A 19,761-nucleotide genomic window follows, 5' to 3' on the forward strand; every position below is an offset into this window, starting at 1 on the left:
TCCGCGTTTCCGTAGCGTCGTCTGTATTTATGTACGTATATATAAAGGGATAAAAGGTTACGTAGTTTATACGATCTCGAGTGTAAACTGTAAAGTGCTTACGAAAAATGAACTTTCGAGTTTTGACTTTACTTAAAAATACGGGTTTGGATATCAATATTTATAAAATTTTCTTCTACCATATAATTATAAACACTTTTTTATTTTTAATATTGGGGAAAATCTGGTGTATTATAACGTTATGGGGTTGTATGGTGCTTCACCAAACTGTGACGGCTGGGATGAAGAAATCGGACGGACCGATTTCACCACGGAAATCGAACGGTCTGATTTAGGGGCTGGGAAGGAACACAAATCGGACGGTCCGATTTGTGCCCCCAGCCAGGTGTCACGCATGCAAGTTTGGTCCGGCACCCATTGTATGTAAAGTTTCGTGAATGAACCCCTCCCTCATTCTTTCACTTTCAGCAACCCTCTCTTCCTCATCAATCCCTCTCTAACTCCACAGCCATGGCCCTCCATTTAAGACGTTGAGAAAAAAAAAATTATACCACTTTGTAACAATGCCTAGAAGAAGAAGAAGATTAAGAGATGTTAATCGTCCGGAGCTTCACATTGCAAATTATCTTGATCATCCTAATTATGTAAGTTTTTATTTTAAAAAATTTTATTTTAAGTAAAATAATAATTATTATTAAGTTAGAGATTAGTAAATTATTATGATGATAATGTTAGAAATTAGTGTAGTAGTAGTAATAGTAGTAGTGTCTGAGTACTTTAATATGATTAGTTAAATTTTAGGAATTAGTAATGTTAGAGTATAATATGCAGAGATTATAGATTAGTGTAATAAGATTATTTAGAAAAAAAAAAGGATTATGATACATTATAATAAAATAATAAATTAATTATTGTTGTTAGCAAGTGAATGATAATAATAATGCTGTTATTAAAAATAGAGAGATAATAAATAAAATAATGATTATTAATGATTATTACTGAATTTATTGGAATAATAATAATAATAATAATAATAATAATAATAATAATAATAATAATAATAATAAGTCATACTGTTTTTTTTTATACCTATTAGTTAAAATAAAATAAAAAAATGAATGAAGAGAAATAGTGATTTAATGATCTGATTGAATAATCTGATTTAATGATTTAATGATAATCTGATTTAATAATCTGATTTCCTTATGTAAAGTTTTTATTTTTGAATAATCTGATTTAATGATAATAATAGTGATAATATTAGATTTTATTAGTAATATATATTATAATGGCATTAAGTAGAGACTAAACATGTATGTATGTATGATTTTATTATTAGGTGGTTAGAAATAGAAATTAAAATAGGAATTAATTATGTATGTATGTATGAATGATATGGTTAGTAAACCGGTGAACTGGGTTTTTTATGTATTTTAGTTAAAATAAAATGAAGAAATGAATGAATGTCTTATGTAAAGAATGAATGAATGAAAGAAGAAGAAAAATAAGACCTGTACATATTAGATTGGAGTAGGTAGCTATTGATATATTATATTGTTGTTGTTATTATTAGTATTAGTAATTGAGTTTAATTAATTATTATAATTAATAAAAAATTTAATTAATTATTTTATTTATGATCGTTAATAATTAAATGTTAATTCAGTAAAATTAGTATGTTGTGTTATGAATCATAATAATAATAATAATAATAATAACAATAATAATAATAATAATAAAAACCCAGTTAATTCAGTAAAATTAGTAAAATTAGTATGTTGTGGATACGTTTTACTGGTTATTTGGTAATGATAGTATGATTTGATCAATTTAATTTGATAATTAATTAATATTATGTTTTTGTTTAGGGTTCTCGAATGTTGCAATGTGACCACTACATGCCGCCGGATCGGTACAATCCAATAGTGGAGGGGTATTTACGGGACACAGGCTTTTATCATGTTTCACAGATTGGAGTTGTCCAATGTCAGTCGGCATTGATTAATGCTCTGGTCGAGAGATGGCGCCCTGAGACGCATACTTTTCACTTTCCGGTTGGTGAGTGTGCCGTGACACTAGAGGATGTGGCGCTAATTCTTGGTCTTCCGACAAATGGTTTGCCAGTTACGGGACCGACAATGAGCAGTTATGAGGCTTTAGAGGCCGAATGCTTGGATCAGTTTGGTGTTGCACCAATGAAGACAGACTGCAGGGAAAGTTTCATTAAGCTGGTTTGGTTTCGAGCATTGAAAAATCGATTAGTGTTGGTTGATGAGGTCCAGATTCATAGGTACGTGAAGTGCCATATAATGTTATTGTTTGGGACCGTTATGTTTGGAGATAAGTCTGCGGCAGGAGTGCACTGGAAGTTTCTGCCGTTACTCCGTAACATTGGCGGGATCATACAGTTCAGTTGGGGATCGGCCTGCCTGGCACACCTGTATAGATCGTTGTGTAGAGCAACTCGTGTCGACTGCAAGGAGATTGATGGTCCACTAACACTGTTGCTTGCCTGGGTATGGATCCGTCTACCATTCATTGCGCCGATTCCAAGCAATCCTCAAATCTTTCCGATTGCAAATAGGTAAATTTAATTACTAGATGCTTTGAAATAGTGTATTTTACCTTGTATAATAAATGTAAGTTAACGAATCTCTTGATGTCAGGTGGCAGAACTGGGAACATGAGAATCGGCCATACAGATATCGTACCCTTGAGAACTATAGGAGAGATCTGGATCTTCTGCAAGAAGGACATTTACTCGTGTTATTATTCTGTGTGTAATCGTTGGTTACTTGTATAATGTATGTAGTTTGTTTGGGAGCCTTATGCAATTGGAAGGACCGATCCGGACGTGATTCCTGCTGACATCTGTCAGCATGCAGCTATTTGGAGTGCCAGAGTTCCACTTATATCTTTTGAATGTATTGAGTGGCATGCATCTGATAGACTGAGGAGGCAATTTGGTTTGGCTCAGGGGGTTCCTGATCAGGAGCAAGACCTAGGTGAAGCACACGGCGAAGTTCTGACAGGTCCGAAGAATCAAGATTGGTCTGGAACCCACTCATTCTGGGTTATGCATTGGATGAACCGGTATAGCCATGTTCTTGTTGAGCACATGGTGCCGTCACATCATCAGGCATCCGTCTACTTGCAATGGTACCGAGGTACATATGGTGACCACCTGCATCTGTCACAAATTGACCCAGAAGAGAATCAGCACGGTGATCCTATGCATAATCAGGAGAATCAGGAGAATCAACAAGAACAACCACCGCCACCACCATCACCACCGCAACCACCACCGCCCCCTTCACAAACACAGGCACAAGAAGCGGCTGAGCAGTTTACTCCATACATGCCTGACACGCATTCGGCCGATTACTTGACTCCACCAGTATATCAGCAGTACTGGAGTGTCCCGCACCAAGAAACAGGTGAACAGGGTTCCTTTACCCAGCTACTTGGTTTCATGGCTCCTGTGCCAAGTTACTCACATCCATCTTACAAGCTCAGAGAACACATGTCCTGCATTAATTCTAGCCTCAGCCTCATCTCTTTTCCGGGTGAACAATTCATTAAGCCTGTAAAACGTTGCCTTCATAAGTGCAGTGACTGGAAGATTGCGAGCCCCTTTCAGTACGGAGTTGATGCATTCCACAAGATTGGTTGTCATATGACCCCATCGATATCCCCCATCAAATGCTAAAGCATACTGCTCACGCGGTATGCGATCCAACCAGTTGGTATAAGCCTCACCTCGCTCACGCAAACGCTGATAATGCGTCTCGTACTCACGAATTGTTCGCGAGTAACCTGTCAATTAAAACGTGACTCACCATAAAAAACCTCATCATAATAACTGAGTTAAGGAGTCAATGTAATCGTGAGTATCATACCTATGTTGACGATAAGCTTCTGCAAATACGGAGTCTTGAATTTTCTCAGAAAGTTGGACTCTATATGTCTGATGCAGAACATATGGAATGCTTTGGGAGGAGACCAAGCTCCGTCACTACGATCAACAGCAGACCTAATGGAATCGTGCCGATCGGAAATAAGGCCCACACCGTCACGTCTCACAACATGCTGTCGCAAGTTACTTAGGAAAAAGTGCCAGGCATCAGATGTCTCTCCCTCAACTATCGCAAATGCAATCGGCACGATATTGTTGTTGCCATCCTGTGATACTGCAACCAACAAACAATCCTTGTATTTTTCATACAAATGAGTTCCGTCTACCTGCACTATTGGCTTGCAATGTCTGAAGGCTCTAATACAAGGGTAATAACTCCAGAAGACTCGGTGAAGTACACGAATATTAGGAACCAAGTCATCTCCCTGATACGCAGGCATTGTTTGGAAATGAACAACTGTGGATGGCTCCTTGTGACACATAGCCTCAAACCATATCGGCAAGGCTTCGTACGAAGCTTCCCATCCTCCGAAAATTGACTCCACTGCCTTTTGCTTTGCCAACCATGCTTTGCGATAACTAATGGTGTAGTTAAACTTTGACTGTACTTCCGCAATCACTGATTTCACCCTAATAGACGGGTCAACTTCTACCAATGGCTTTATTGCTTCTGCAACTGTGTTGGAATCCAGCTTCGAATGATCTTGAGAAATGGTGGCCCTAGTACAGGTGTGACTACCATTGTACCTCCTTATCTCCCAACAGAACTTTCTGGACATCTTGCTCACCCTAATCAGCCAATTACATCCTGCATCATACTGGGTGCATTTAGCATAAAATATCGTGGGTTCTGACTCATGCACCCGATAATCTACACCTCTGCAGATTGTATAATCTTTCATCGCCTTAATTACTGCCTCCCTAGAACTGAATTCATTCCCACAGTAAATTCACCATCCGGCAGAAGGGGAAGCTCTGCTGCAATCACATCACAAATATTACAGTTGTCAGCAATAATAATCTAATAAATAAATGTCATGTCCGGTCCAAATGAACAGGTCCATACAAATGAACCGGCCGGTCCAAACGAACCGGTTGGTCCGAACGAACCGGTCGGTCCGAACGAACCGGTCGGTCCGAACGAACCGGTCGGTCCGAACGAACCGGTCGGTCCGAACGAACCGGTCGGTCTAAATGAACCGGTCGGTCAGAATGAACCGGTCGGTCAGAATGAACCGGTCGGTCCGAATGAACCGGTCGGTCCGAATGAACCGACTTGGGCAAATGAACCGGTTGTAACAGTTTCTCCTAAACTAATAACCCATGTGCAAATCATACTTTTAGAAATCTTAATTTAAATTAATGGCGCACCTGCATTTACATATTGAGAAAACTCCGGTGCATGCATGGCCTCCAAATCCAACGACCGCATGAAACTTGGCTCCACAAACGGCTCCTGATTTGCTAGTGCATTTGCCACATCCTCCACATCTGCCACCATAGCATCGTCAGCTTGATCTTCGTCTACACCCGGATCAATGACCACATAGTTACTTTCGAACTCTTCTTCACTATCACTGTTGTAATCCTGCAATTCAATATCTCGGTTTGCTGCAGATTGCTCGAACTCGATATACAGTTTGATAAACGATATTCGCGACCGACTTTCGAGATACACTGAAAATATTTCTTGCATGCTCGCTTCGTCTGTCACGTATTTCGTTTGAAATTACACGAACCCACCAAATACAGATATGGGATATCTGTACAGAATACACGATACAATCCTTGTTGTTTGAGAATCTATCTTCTCACAAATGATACCTTTTAATTCTTCAAATGACAGTGTAAATGGAATAATAATATCTAATGGATTTTGACACACAAATTTCACTCCTTCTGATGTTTGTAATAAAATTTGACCATCATAATACACTTTTAATCTTACTCTATCATCCATGATAATAGAGAAGAATAGATCTACAGAAGAAGAAGAAAAATAGATCTAAAGAGAAAAATGTTGAGAGTTGGCGAAGAAGAAGAATGAAATGGGTTGAGTAGGTAAATCTATATATATATATATGATACTCAAATCGGACCGTCCGACCGCATGCATGAGCATTCGATATTTTTGGAACAAAGAAATCGGACGGTCCGATTACAAAACAGCCCGCCAAAAGTTTTTTGAACCTAGAAATCGGTGGGTCCGATTTTGGTTCTTATTTGAATTCTTCCTTAAATCGTACCGTCCGATTTCAATGCACCAAGCTTCACTTCACACAAATCGTACGGTCCGATTTGTGTCCCCTAACCCCATGCAAGAAATCGGACCATCCAATTTCAATCTGTCAGCTAAACGCCGTCACACTCTTGTTAAACACCTATGAACTCCATAACCCAGCGTAACACCAATCTAACCTTCATATTCAAATAAATTAGCCAAATATAAACTTATGATAATTAATTACTCCCGTATTCTTTTTAAAATTAGACGATAAAATATTATCTCTAATATATTTATACCATATATAATAGAGATATAAGAAGGGTTAGTTTACAGATTTTTTTAACATTTTTTATTATATATAATTTATAATATTATTGTTTAACTATTTCTAAAATTTGAATCTAAATTCTCTTAATTAAGTTATAAATAAATTGCATCTCAACTAATTTTAATTTTATCATTCTTTTACATATTTAATAGATATAAAAGTAGAATCATAAAATATTAGTAACTATTAATACACAAAACACAATTATGTGTGTTTGGATTTCAGTTTGCAAACGAGGGTTTGCACAAAAGTGATTTTGCAAACTTACTTTTGATGAAAAATAAATTTGTGTTAATGTGATTTATGTTTGGCAATCTTTATATCAAAATTGATTATAGTAAAATAAATGTTGTTTGGATTATACTATTTAAAATCACTTTTAGGTGAAAATGACTAAAATAGACATCAATTAAAATATTATTTTTTATATTATTCTATTATTTTACTTTAAATATTTGAATAGATCTTATTAATTCATTTTATAATAAAGTTAATATTTACTTCCTAAATTAAAGTAATATATAAAAATTGACAAAATATATTTTAATACATAAAAACACTAATAAATATTAAATTAAAAGATAAAACACTAATGAAAAACATAAAAAATAATATCTTATACAAAATTAGTACATAAGAATACTATTATTTCTACTGCATGTGATTAATAATTTGATCCCTAATCGAGTCTCGAACACGATCCATTTCTGCAGAAGAGCTAATGGTTACAGTTTGATATAAGCTTTCACCAACATAACTATTATCTTCTCCATCAAGAATGTTTCCATATTCATATTGATTAAACTCAGTATCTGTTTCAGAATGTCTTCTAATAAAATTATGAATAGCCATTGTTGCACACACTATCTGCACTTGAGTTTCAATTTTAAACTTGGGCATGTGTCGCAAGATAGCAAATCTATTTTTTTACACTCCAAAAGTCCTTTCTATTGTGCATCTTAAGCTTGAGTGATAATAATTAAATACTTCATTATGATTTGTTAATCCAGAAGAACGCCTAAAATCTGCAAGATGATAGCGCTCACATTTATATGGATCAATATATCCTTTCGGTGTTGGATAACCAGCATCTACCAAATAATATTTACCTAATGAGAAATAAAATTAGTTATATGATAATCAAGTAAATATAATTTATTTGTAAGAAAATGATAAAACTTAACCTGGAAGAGGATGCGGAAAATTCATGGTAGGAGCTGTAATAGCATTATCAAATACACGAGCATCATGCACAGTGCCTTCCCATCCAGGTAAAGCAAAAATAAAGCATATGTCCCAATCACATACATCCATTATATTATGTTTTGGATATCCCTTTCTTTCAATAAATTTGGATTGATCACTTGGGCTAACCACACATGGGATATGAGTACCATCAATTGCTCCTATAGCATTTTTAAAAAATGGCCAATATCGTTGGTCATTTTTTATTTTGCTATGAACATTTTGAAACTTAGGATCCGATGGCTTAATATATTTAATAGCTAATCTCAAGCAAGCAACCAATACCTTATGAAAATGTCTACTTACTGTCTCTCCAAAATGTTGAAACCTTTCTTGTATCATCCTATTACCTACTCCATGACCAACCGTATTTAAGAACATAGCAACCATTTTCTGAATCCCATTTGTCTTGTAGATTTTAATCCTTTTTCAATTAATTCATCACAAAATTGAAAAAAAAACATGTTTTTTCATCCGAAATATTTCATAACAACGAATGTCATAACCACCTAAAATTTCTTGCACCCATAAATAACATGTCACTAGTTCTGCATGATTTTTTGCACAAATAATTGACTGCATATTGACCAATTAATGCAGAAATATTTTCAATTTTATCTATTTCTTCTTCTATAATGGAAAGTAATTTTGATTTTTCATGTTATTCTTTTTCATATTCTTCAAGCAAATACTCCATGTTCATTCTAAATTAATTAACAAAAAATAAGTCCTACATAAAAATATAAATAAATTTTTATCAATACCAAGCTAAGAAATAAATTATATATAATAAGAATAATAATTAAGTATCACAAACATTATATTATAAAATGATAAATAAACAATACATAAATTTTTTCATTGTCTTATCCCAGCATAACAAAAATTTCATGGACAAATTAAAATGGAGTACAATAATAATTTAATTAGTTTTGCATGAAAATCACAAAAAAAAAAAAAATTAATTTTGCATGAATGGTAGTGAATTATATGCTGCATGTTTGAGCCAATCCAACCATCTTTACTCATATCCTTTTAAGGATACAAACATTTCTCTAGCAGGTTTAAACATCATTAGTTGATAACAACGACTATGAAAATTGGGATCACTAGTGATCATTTCCATCTTTTGAATCTCAGCCATTACTTCCCCAATCTCAGCCATCTTTTTGGCAATTCTACTTATTGCATCTGCAATTTGCTTTGAGGCAGGGACTTTAAAATTTTTCTTCTTTTTTGTTGTTTCACAAACCACATCTCTTTTTCTTTTTTTCGTACTCTTTTGACTATTATTTTCTTGAGAAGAGTTAAGATTTATGCGTTGAAATTCAGAACTAACTCCCACACTAGCACCTATACATTCTTCACTATCTCCAGAGCCATCTTCTTCTATGCCACTTGGTAACATCCCAGATGAGGGAGCCCAAGCAAATTTGCCATCGGCAATAACATCTTTAAATAGTATAGTTAACTCATCTTTAAAAAGAAGTCCTTTATTTCTGAATTTTTCATATAAGGAATTTTCCTGCATGTGTACAATTAATCAATACAAGACTTATTACCGAAATTAAAGTTAAAATTTTTACTTTAATAATAAGTTATTACGTACCAATTGTTTTCTCTTCCACCATTCATTTAGTGCATCAACGGTATGTTTAGTATAATCCCATCCTAAATCGGTTTCTTTGCCAAAAATCTTGTACTATGGTGACCAATGACCATTCCTTCTTAAGATTGTCCCATTTATTTTTTAACTGAATCTTAATTTTATTCTTATAATATTTTTTTTTGACATTCAACATTCATAATTTTATTAATACTTATGAATATTTTTTATTTAGGTTGTCTTTTTTTATGGGATCAATTAATCTATATTATAAAAAAAGTTACAATAAAAAATAATATATGAAAATTATAATGATAAATTTTACATAGTAGAATAAAAAATAAAAAATTTCCCACAAAAATAAAATATAATAAAATATAAAACGAGAATTCATGTAAATAAAAAACGATAAAAATTTTATAAAACCAACAATATATATCATATGAATAAAAGAAATATAATAAAAGAGAAGAAAAATAAAATTCATATGAACAATATATATCAACAATATATATCATATAAAACCAACAATATAAATACAGTGCATAAAAGAGAAGAAAAATAAAATTTATATGAACAAGAAATAATAAGAATATCATAAAAAAAATTAATAACATACCTGAGAGATGAGAGATTAGAACACTGAAAAATAATATAAAAAAGGTCAATGATAAAAATAAGTAAAAAATAAAAAAGAACAAAGTCAAATAAAAATAAAAAAGACACCTAACATATTAAACATAAAGAACAGTAAATGATAAAAAAAAATTCATATGAACTAAAAAATAATAAAAAATAAAAATATAAAAGAGAGTACCACACATTTTATAATGTCAAACAAAAAGAAAAGATTTTATAATTTATTTTAGTTCCGTGAGTACTCTTTAATTTAGTATATTTTGAATTATAAATTTTTATTATTTATGACTCTTTTGTTACTTATAATTACTATATAATAAAAACAAATAAAGTACAATAAAAATAAAAAAACAAAAACAAAAAAATCATACAAATATAATATATAATAATTACAACCACCAATATATATCATATGAATAAAAAAATTATAATAAAAAGTAAATAAAATTTATATGAATACAATCAAATAAAAAAATAAAAAATTTTATACATAACAAAAATATAGTACAATAAAGAATAGAAAAAATAATTTATATAAACAAAAAATAATAAAAATTAATAAAAATAAAATTTATATCGACAATATTTGTCATATAAATAAAAAAATACAATAAAAATATAACAATAGAAAATTAAAAAATAACATCAGAACACTAAAAAAATAATATGAAAAATATTTATCATATAAATAAAAAATACAATAAAAAATATAAAAATTAAAATATGAAAAAAGAACTAAAAAATATTAAAAAGAAAATTAAAATCTTTACCTTGGCAGTGATGAAACAAATCTGAAAGAGTTTGATAAAAAAAATTCTGTAACAAAGAATATAGAGAAAACTACTGTGTGAAATTATATGGTTATGGACATCCTTTTTATAGAAGAGATGAAGGGTACAGTTGGTAGATATGAAATAAATTTTTTACCTAACTCCTCCAACGGTCATTAATCTTCCCAACGTGAACGCAGAAGCTTGAATTTTTAGCTTCACGTGAATATACGTTCAGATGTGAAAGCACTTCTGGGTTAGAGATTCCAAAAAATTGCCAAACATAACAATGTGGCGTTCAAGACGTTCAAACGAGTTTTTTTGTTCCCCAACGTGAACCCCAAACACATCCTATATAATAAGTTTAGAGTAAACAATAAATGAGTTTCTAACTTTTTATCTTTAAGACAAATAATTATTGACTAATTAAAAATACAAAAACATCTCTCACTTTTTAAAACGCGAGACATTTAAGTCTCTTTAAAAAATCGATTTGTCCTTATATATTTTAGACGGAAGGACTTAAATATCTCCTAATTTAGAAATTCATGGATGTTTTTGTATCTTTAATTATTCAAAGACTATGTGTCTTTGAATTAAAAAGTTATGACATATTTATCTTTTTTCTCATAAGTTTATTTTGTGCACTTTTAACATATGAAATAACCATACATTTAAACAATAAATACTATAAGAAACACGGAAAATTGCAACGATTTTATTTGCTATTTGCGGCGGTTTAAAACTGTCGCAAAACTTAATTCGAACAGTTTTCAACAACTACTGGTATAACTGCAACAACTCATATATATAGTGTGAGATAATATTGCGGCAGTTCATAACCACCGCAATATAGAACTGACAGAATTAATCTCATATTTTGTGATGGACAGAAACTGCCGCAATCCAAATCAACTAATTCTTTCAAATTTTTTTTACAGTTACCCACCACTGCAAAATTCTACCGCGCAATTTTTAAATTTATTGTCCACAGTTATGCTAATTACAGTATAGAATGCCGCAAATGGTTGTATCTTGCAGCCCAAATTGCCACTTTTTTAATATTTTAGAGATATTTTTCCCCTTTTTTGATTATTTTAATATTACAAATCTTATTATTTGTTATTTAAAAATCTAAATTAACGGTGAAAACAAATGAAGATATACCTGCGAAACAACTTAATATATTTATAAAAATATCATTAAAGTTTATCTTTTATTAAGAATTGCATAATCAACCTTAAAAAAATATATAATTCAAATAAAATAAAACAACATCTGATCCTAATATCTATTTTTTGCTCTGTTCCTCCAAGGAATTCATCCCTGCAGTGATGTCTGGTGGCAGCTCACTACGGCACATGCGGAGAATAGCGGCGGTTTAATTGCTGATCTGTGGCATTTCAGCGACACATTATCCGCAGCGCATAAAGGTGCAGGCATCACATTTTGCGGCGGTTTCCAGCAACCACTAGCATAACCGCCGCAAATTGGGTATTTTGCGTCGTTCTGTTTAGCGGTTGTTTAAAACCACCGATATATTATCCAGGAGTGATTTCACCCACGTTTTTGTGACAATCCTCAATCACCGCAATTTTCACAAACGTTTTTTAAGAAATTTAGTTGCAGCAATTTCGAACCGTCGCTATTTGCTACAGATTTTTTTACTGGACTTTATTTGCGGCGATTTTAAACCGCCACTATTCATAGCATTTGTTTTATATAAAATTTTATAAAAATTTATTTTACAATTTGGGAGTTTTTTTCTTTTTTTTTTAATTTAAATAATATTATCATTATTTAATTTTATGAATTTTTTATTATATTATAGTTTTTTTCTATCTTTTATTTTTTATTTAAAGAATCTTATATTTTTTCTCTAAAATTCTGCACTATGAAAAAAAAATTCATGAATATTTAACTACGAAATAAACCAACATGTTTATTTTAATATCAATAAAGTAATTCAATATTCACCCAAAAAGGTAAAGTACTTAGCTAATAATTAAAAATGCATAGTTATTATAAAAAAAGCATATACTGGAAAACAAACTATCACATATATCCTAATTTCTAATTTCTGCCATGTTCATCCAAAGAATTCATCGGTGCAACGATGTCTGGTGGCAGCTCCCTACCTTACTTTTGGACCAGATAACTCAGCACACTTTCTATTGCCAAGACCTCCCCATTTGTTGCAAAAATATTTTCTTGATTCTGCCACCGCTATCTTCTTGAAAGTGGAACATCTCCTGCGACAAATAGAGTCCAATAGTAAGTAATTGTAAGTTAAATGTTTGATATGATTCAACAAATGCCGAAAGTCATTTTACCTTTATGCAATCATTATAAATCGTGCCTTTGCCTTGCACCTTTACCCAACTCTTCTCACAGATAGGAAACTTGCTGTAATTAGAATCAAGCGCTCCTAGAATGCCACTCAACATTCCAGCTCTATTTCCGACTGCTTGTAGCTCGTCGTTGAACCTTAGTATGACCTTGCTTCCATTAAGAGACCGCTCCATAGCCTCCGTCACACTCATTTTAGCTTGCTTGACTATTCCATCAGAATCTAGAAATAAAAAAAATCAAATTCATGTCTACAATGTGCACAACATGTGAGAAACATAACAATATCATTAGCTAATCAATTAAAAAGTCGTATAGTTCAACACTTCTTACCAATGAGTTCAACATCCTAAAACTCAGTAGTCTTTCGTTCTTTGTGCTTTTCAGCATTAGAAGCAGCAAACATCCTGCCAATGTGTTCTTCAAACAAATCTACCTCGTTCGCCTCCGGGTCAACGTCCTTATTGCACGGTTCCGTCACCTGTACACTGTTAGCAGTCTGTAGCTCAGGTCTTGGTTCAGTCTGAAACGGACGAAAGGGTCAGAGAGGAGCCGCTGCGGAGACACCACCGTTAATAGGGGGCGGGGGGATGAGCCAGTCATCGTCAGCAGATGGTGAGGATGCAGGAGGTGCAACCGCAGGCTGCTGACGTGGTGGCGCCACGCTTGTAACTTTCGTGTACTTAGCTTTTCTTGGCATCTTAAAAGCCTTGCATAAACACATGTAGTATGCCAGATAATATTAATTAATCTTAGACTTATATAATAATTAAATTGTGATATAATTAACGCAATTGGATAATAGAAGTAACATACACGCACAAAGACAAACAAATATAGAATAATGAATATAATTCAATATAAGTTTGATAATTAACCAAATTTTGGGCAAATATTTCATTAGTGATTAATATATATTTAGCTGAAAATAAGATTCCATAAATTTCTTCTTTTCTTTTTTCCTGAAAAATTAATTCATGTAGCTAACTAAAACTGAAGGTTGAACAAATAACTATAAAGATATGATTGAATAGAACATAGAGTGAAAATGAATTTAAAAGTTGAACATGCATATGTATACAAGCTGGTTGGTTAGGCAGTGTTTAATTAAATTATATACACTACTTTTGTGATGAGTCTCAGGATATATGCATATGCAAGACTACTAGTGCTCATATGCAAGACTACTAGTACTCATATAGCTCTAGTAAGTACTTTTTAGAGTTCAGAAATCACATACAAAAGTTATAGGCAAAAGAGCAGTTATATACTATATACAATAGAAAAAATTGAACCATCAAAAGAATTTAAAATATTTTAATAATATTATACACATTATAATTGAACAAGTACTCTGTACTCTTTAACTTTTACCACTCCTATCCACACATACATGTGTATAAATATTTGTTTCTTTCTTTTCAACTGATCCATAATCAATGGCAGTGTAAACTGTTCATATCATCTTTAGCACTGCACACAGATTTTTTTTCACTCATTAATAACCTAAGGTGATTAATTAATTCTTTCAACTTGCATTTGTGAAGTAGGTAAATATTATTACTTGGATAAACGGTATTAAATGACGCATCATGCTAGCTATGAAAATAGAAAATAACATTAGATATATGTACTTATATTAATTACTTAAATGGAACCTCTTTAAATCAGAAAATAATTTTTTTTCTTAGTTATAATGAAGATATGAATATGCAACCCCCCAAACCCATCAAATCTAAGCTGGAATTGTTCCTACCCACTCAGATTTTTTTTTTTCGTAGATAAGGTGAATAAATTAAAAAGACAGGAAAGAATGCATGTGATTATATATGGTCAGCGATTAAAAAATGCAAGAAAATGAATCAAGAAAAGGAAGATAAGGAGCAGCATGGAGATGGAAACTTGTTACCTCAACGCGCACGATGAAGGTGTGGAAGAGGAATTGCCTGCCGACGGTATGGAAGAGAACTTGACTGCCGACGACTTTCCACAGCAAAACGACGTGTGTAGCAAAAATAAGGATTTGTCAAGGGAAGAGTGGGGGTGTACGTGCGAATAGACCAGTACTAGGAGGTATAATTACTTAATTAGTTAGTTAGTGATGTGAGCCATGACTATTTTAAGATAATACATTAATTAATTCAGTTTTTTAAAATAATACTAATCATTCAAATTTTTTTAAATAAAATATAATAAAATAAAGTTTACTGTGTCGTGGATATGTTCAACATGTCTTGGGAAATTTTTTGACTGCATAAATTCCATAAGTTTGTTCACCTTCTTCTCTCTCACTTGAGCACTTTCCTACGTATCTCTCACCGTGAAGCAACCAGAAGGTATAATTGGTAGGAAAACGTTTCAGCAGCAGATGATCGTAGGCATCATCTCTAGTTTGGAAAAGCTGGAACCCACACCAAGGACATGGACAATGTATCATCCCATTGGATGATACATTGGCAAATGCAAAGTCCAAAAAAGTGTTCAAGCTGGCCCTGTATTCGTCACTACCTTTTGACTTTGAGATCTAACTCTTATCTATGTCTACTTTAATGAAATCATGTAATCAGATGAATAAATATTTAACGAAGCAATACAGATAGAAAATCTTTAAAAAAAATTCGGGTAAAGTGTCAAAAGAAATATCTTAAATTTATCACAATTATGTAATGGAAGAGTAATAATATATTTTAATTCAATAAGTAATGCAGAGAGAGAATGGGAGGATAACATAGAAATGAAATTATTACAAAGGTACTTGTATCAAGGATAATAGATAGCATGTGAATGGTATTAGGAAGGATGCTTACTCATGGTAAAATTCTGCACTTTTAAAAAATTACTGAAAGAAAGAAAAACTAGGTCCAATGCAAAAGAGTGAACTGGAAAAGATATGCTTCCTGAAAAAATAAAAAAGGAAGGATGAACAGAAGTTAGAGTTTAAAATCATAACAACCAAAGAGGTAAATAACAAATCATATTGAATCAAGTTGAAGTCTGAGATCAAATTGAATCAGTAACCATGAACTAAAGAAGTTGCAAATAACAACTTCTTCACTACTACCCTCATGGAATAATAAATGCTTCTTGTTTCAAACATAATTGAGAAAAGGGCTCATCATTTGTTCATGTAGCTCAGAGAATATGATAAACAAGCTCATACTATGTACTTTTAGATTCCATGTATGTTCATCAATTAAATGTACGGTGGCGAATGAAGGCTAACTAATGAAAATGAAAATCTCAATAAAATAGACAACCATAAATCAGGAAGCATAACTTATTAACAGCATTAAAAGTTCTTTTGGATAAGAATAGTCACCAGTCAAGAAAATATAAGTACATGTACACTAACGCCTAATTGCCAAGAATAAGATTTTGGGAGAGTTGGTCATTGACATGAATCACTGACATTACCTCCATACAAGTCCCCTCTTCTATATTTCCATCTTTCTTCAGGTTAAAATCTGAGTTAGACTCAGTGTTTCACTGTATTACTATTGGACACTGTATTCTTTTAAATTCTTCTTTAATATTAAATGATAAAACTGTTAATGGATTTCCATTACAAAATAGAGACATGGAAATAACTGCTCACTTAACAAGCAAAGCAATATTCATTGCATGTGCCTTTCATTTTTCTCAATTCATCGATTTTCTTCTTTCTTTTTTTCTTTTTTGACATAGTTAATTCTCTGAATTTTGTACTATTCCAACTCATTCAAGACTATAAGTAATTCTGCACTATTTTCTAAATATAAGGAAGAATCACTCCTAAATCAGTAAATTTTAGAGAAGACAGATCGGGTGACAAGTCTCACTAAATAATTCAAGGGTATAGATTTTTTTTTCAAATTTTAATAAGAGAGGGATTTAGATTTCAAGACCCAGACACAATTTCCAATTGTATTACTCTGAGGAAAACTACAACAATAAACTACAATGGAAAAAAATTCTGAATTTAGGACTTTCTTTGCCCTAAATCTCATATAACAAACTCAAATTTCAACTTTAAGCTTTTTCAAGTGTGAAGGCATGATATATTCACTCAGCATAATCAACCCATTAACCCTTCTCTATTAAAAAATAAAAAAGAAATAATTATGGCAAGAAAAAGAATAATTGTATTAGATATGTTCAATTTACCTCCTCTTTTCATGGAAGCACGGAGAACTGTTAAGAAAGGTAAATCAGGCAACAGAAAGATGTGTAAACCAAACCATATACAAGAAAGTTCTTCAATCTTAATTTATTCATATAAATGCTCATATATTTAATAACTGGATTAGAGCTTTTATGTTCAGTTTGCATGCTCTTTTACAAGTGTTCAAGTTTGATCTTTGGGATAGATTTCTAAAAACTGTATTTTATCCTGTTCAGATACTAGTTAATTTTAAAAAATTAAAACAAAAAAAGCATATGGTAGAAAGAGATATCAAACCAAGAACAAGGATGAACCTTGCAATCGAAGAGGGGTTTTGGTACATACCTTAAGGCAAATCGATGAAGCTGCTCTGCAAATCGACCGCAGTTTTGTTAGCCAAGCTGCATAAACAAAAATTCATAGTCACAAATCCATCATATAAGAAACGCACTACAACAAATACAACTAGCATTACTATCTTAATCACCCTAATGCAACCACCCTAAAAAAACCAAACAGAAAAAACTCCCAAAAAACAGACAACAAATTCAGTTTAAGATAGAATTATAACCATGACAATAAAAGCTTATTGATGTTCATATATTTTGAAAACTCTGCTAGAGCTATATATATGTATATTGGTATCTTATATAAGAGCTAACTAACTTTTTGCTAACTAAATTGAAACCTTAATTCTCTTCATGTAGTTATATTATGAAGGAGCTAACTAATTTTGATTTCAAACTACAAACATATAGCACATACCTACCGTTTCAATAATATACTGATTCCCTTTCGGTAACAGTGTGTTTGTATTACTTCTCTTCATATTTTGTTGTGTTTCCTTGTGTGATTGTTCATTAATTCAATACTCCATAAAGCTGATATAGTAACATGGATATTTGTCTTCATGATATATGCAGTCTCTTAACAAAATAAATCAACACCTAGTACCACTAATAATTTTTTGTGTGGTAATGGATTATGTGCAGGGAACGAATGACGACATTGTTGATTGGTCTCATGGAAAAAGGTTGTGGGAACTGTCCAAGGAAAAATATGACCCCTTATGGGTTAAGGGTGGAGGCCATTGCAACCTTGAAACATTCTCAGAGTACATAAAGTATTTGTCCATGTTCCTAAATGCAATGGAGAAACTCTCACTCACAAAACAGACTAACAAATAACTCACTCAAAATCCTAGTATTACTGGATCTAGACATAACAAATGCTTAAGATTTGGTAAAAAAAATAGGTTGATGTTTAATGAGATTTTTACATGCAGTGAATCACAGCCAAGGTTTAATTGGTTGTTGAATAGAATGATAGTAGTACCTTGTTGTGCAGATAATCAATTGATTGATTAGATTTAAATCAAAAAATGATGTCATGTCTTTAAATCCAAATCCTATTACCATATTTAGGTGGAGAACTGTTTGCTTGGTTAATATAATTTAAACTTTTGATTTTGGTTAAAAAGTTATGTATAGGTCATCATCATTTTCCGGAAAATATGTCTTCTCCCTTTCTATCTTTAGGCTAATATCAGTGTGGTTTATTATGTAATTACATTTTATATGATAGACATGTCTTAAAATGCATGGTTACTTAAATAACTTGGGATATAGTCTAAAAATATTTAAGTTCAAATTTATTAGCATTGTATGATTTAACCAAAAATTCGAAGGAAAGAGTAATAGCTTTTATGCATCAATTCATAAGAAGAGATAGAAGAACATGGAGGAACATGGTCAAATGAATATGGAAGAACATGGTCAAATGAACGAGTGCCTTATCTAATAAAAGTCCCGAACTAACAAATCAAATGGATTTTTGTGCAGCAAGCCTTCCTATAATCAAATGATTTCTAACAAAATGATTATGATTATATGACAGAACATAGATCAACGTGAAAAAGAACCAGTATCATACTCTCAGCACCTAATAACAATTAGCGGGTGAAAAATTACATCATTCAAAAGGAAATCTTTTTGCACCATCTAACATTGAGCAAAGAAACTATGATATAAATTATAAACTTTAATTAGTGCATATGTCAAATAGTGTTAAAGTTGCATTGACTAGAAAGATAACACCGGTTCAAATTGAGAAATTGATGTGGATGAAGAAGATCAATTCTTGCTACTGCATTATCAATAGAAAATAAAAATAATAACTTTGGAAAGAGCTAACAAATGAAGAACAAGCAGGAAGCTTGCAATCGAAGAGGGGTTTTGAACATACCAGAAGACAAGTCGACGAAGCTGATAGGCGAGGGACCTTCCAGCGACGGGAAGTGCGATGCAGCTGTTACTGGGACCGGAGGGGAACGGCGGCAAGGATTTGCGCGCAGAAGGGCCGACGGATCTGATTCTGGGAATGGTCAACGGCAGGGGAGAAGGGTGGATCGGCAGCCATGCGAGTCAATGGTGACAGAGTGGGGGCAGAATGGAGCAGGGAAGAGATTCGCGCACTCTGCACTCTCCTTTTGGCGGGTTCCTCGAATTATCGATTATGGGTATTCTGAAGAGATTTGGGAT

General features: G+C 32.5%; 2 protein-coding genes and 1 pseudogene across 2 annotated transcripts; all 3 read right to left on the bottom strand.

The window, feature by feature from the left end:
- Positions 1 to 3,867: 3,867 nt before the first annotated feature.
- LOC130934486 (uncharacterized) lies at positions 3,868 to 4,818 on the bottom strand. The gene has a single exon (XM_057864052.1). The coding sequence runs from the start codon at positions 4,816 to 4,818 to the stop codon at positions 3,868 to 3,870; it is 951 nt and encodes a 316-aa protein (XP_057720035.1).
- A 2,304-nt stretch (positions 4,819 to 7,122) lies between these two features.
- Positions 7,123 to 7,785, bottom strand: LOC130934487 (uncharacterized). The gene is made up of 3 exons (XM_057864053.1): positions 7,656 to 7,785; positions 7,459 to 7,580; positions 7,123 to 7,338 (listed from the first exon to the last, which is right to left on the bottom strand). The coding sequence occupies exons 1-3, from the start codon at positions 7,783 to 7,785 to the stop codon at positions 7,123 to 7,125; spliced, it is 468 nt and encodes a 155-aa protein (XP_057720036.1).
- An 892-nt stretch (positions 7,786 to 8,677) lies between these two features.
- On the bottom strand, positions 8,678 to 18,050 carry LOC130934489 (uncharacterized; annotated as a pseudogene).
- Between the last annotated feature and the right edge of the window lie 1,711 nt (positions 18,051 to 19,761).

The sequence above is a fragment of the Arachis stenosperma genome, chromosome 6 (assembly GCF_014773155.1).
Source record: "Arachis stenosperma cultivar V10309 chromosome 6, arast.V10309.gnm1.PFL2, whole genome shotgun sequence".
Classification (NCBI taxonomy): Eukaryota; Viridiplantae; Streptophyta; class Magnoliopsida; order Fabales; family Fabaceae; genus Arachis; species Arachis stenosperma.

Coding starts and splice junctions, on each gene's coding strand:
- LOC130934486 (XM_057864052.1), bottom strand. CDS start 4,818: ATGAAAGATTATACAATCTGCAGAGGTGTAGATTATCGGGTGCATGAG.
- LOC130934487 (XM_057864053.1), bottom strand. CDS start 7,785: ATGGATGTATGTGATTGGGACATATGCTTTATTTTTGCTTTACCTGGA. Junction 7,581..7,655: donor TTTTCCGCATCCTCTTCCAG/GTTAAGTTTTAT, acceptor ATTTCTCATTAG/GTAAATATTATTTGGTAGAT. Junction 7,339..7,458: donor GATTAACAAATCATAATGAA/GTATTTAATTAT, acceptor ACTCAAGTGCAG/ATAGTGTGTGCAACAATGGC.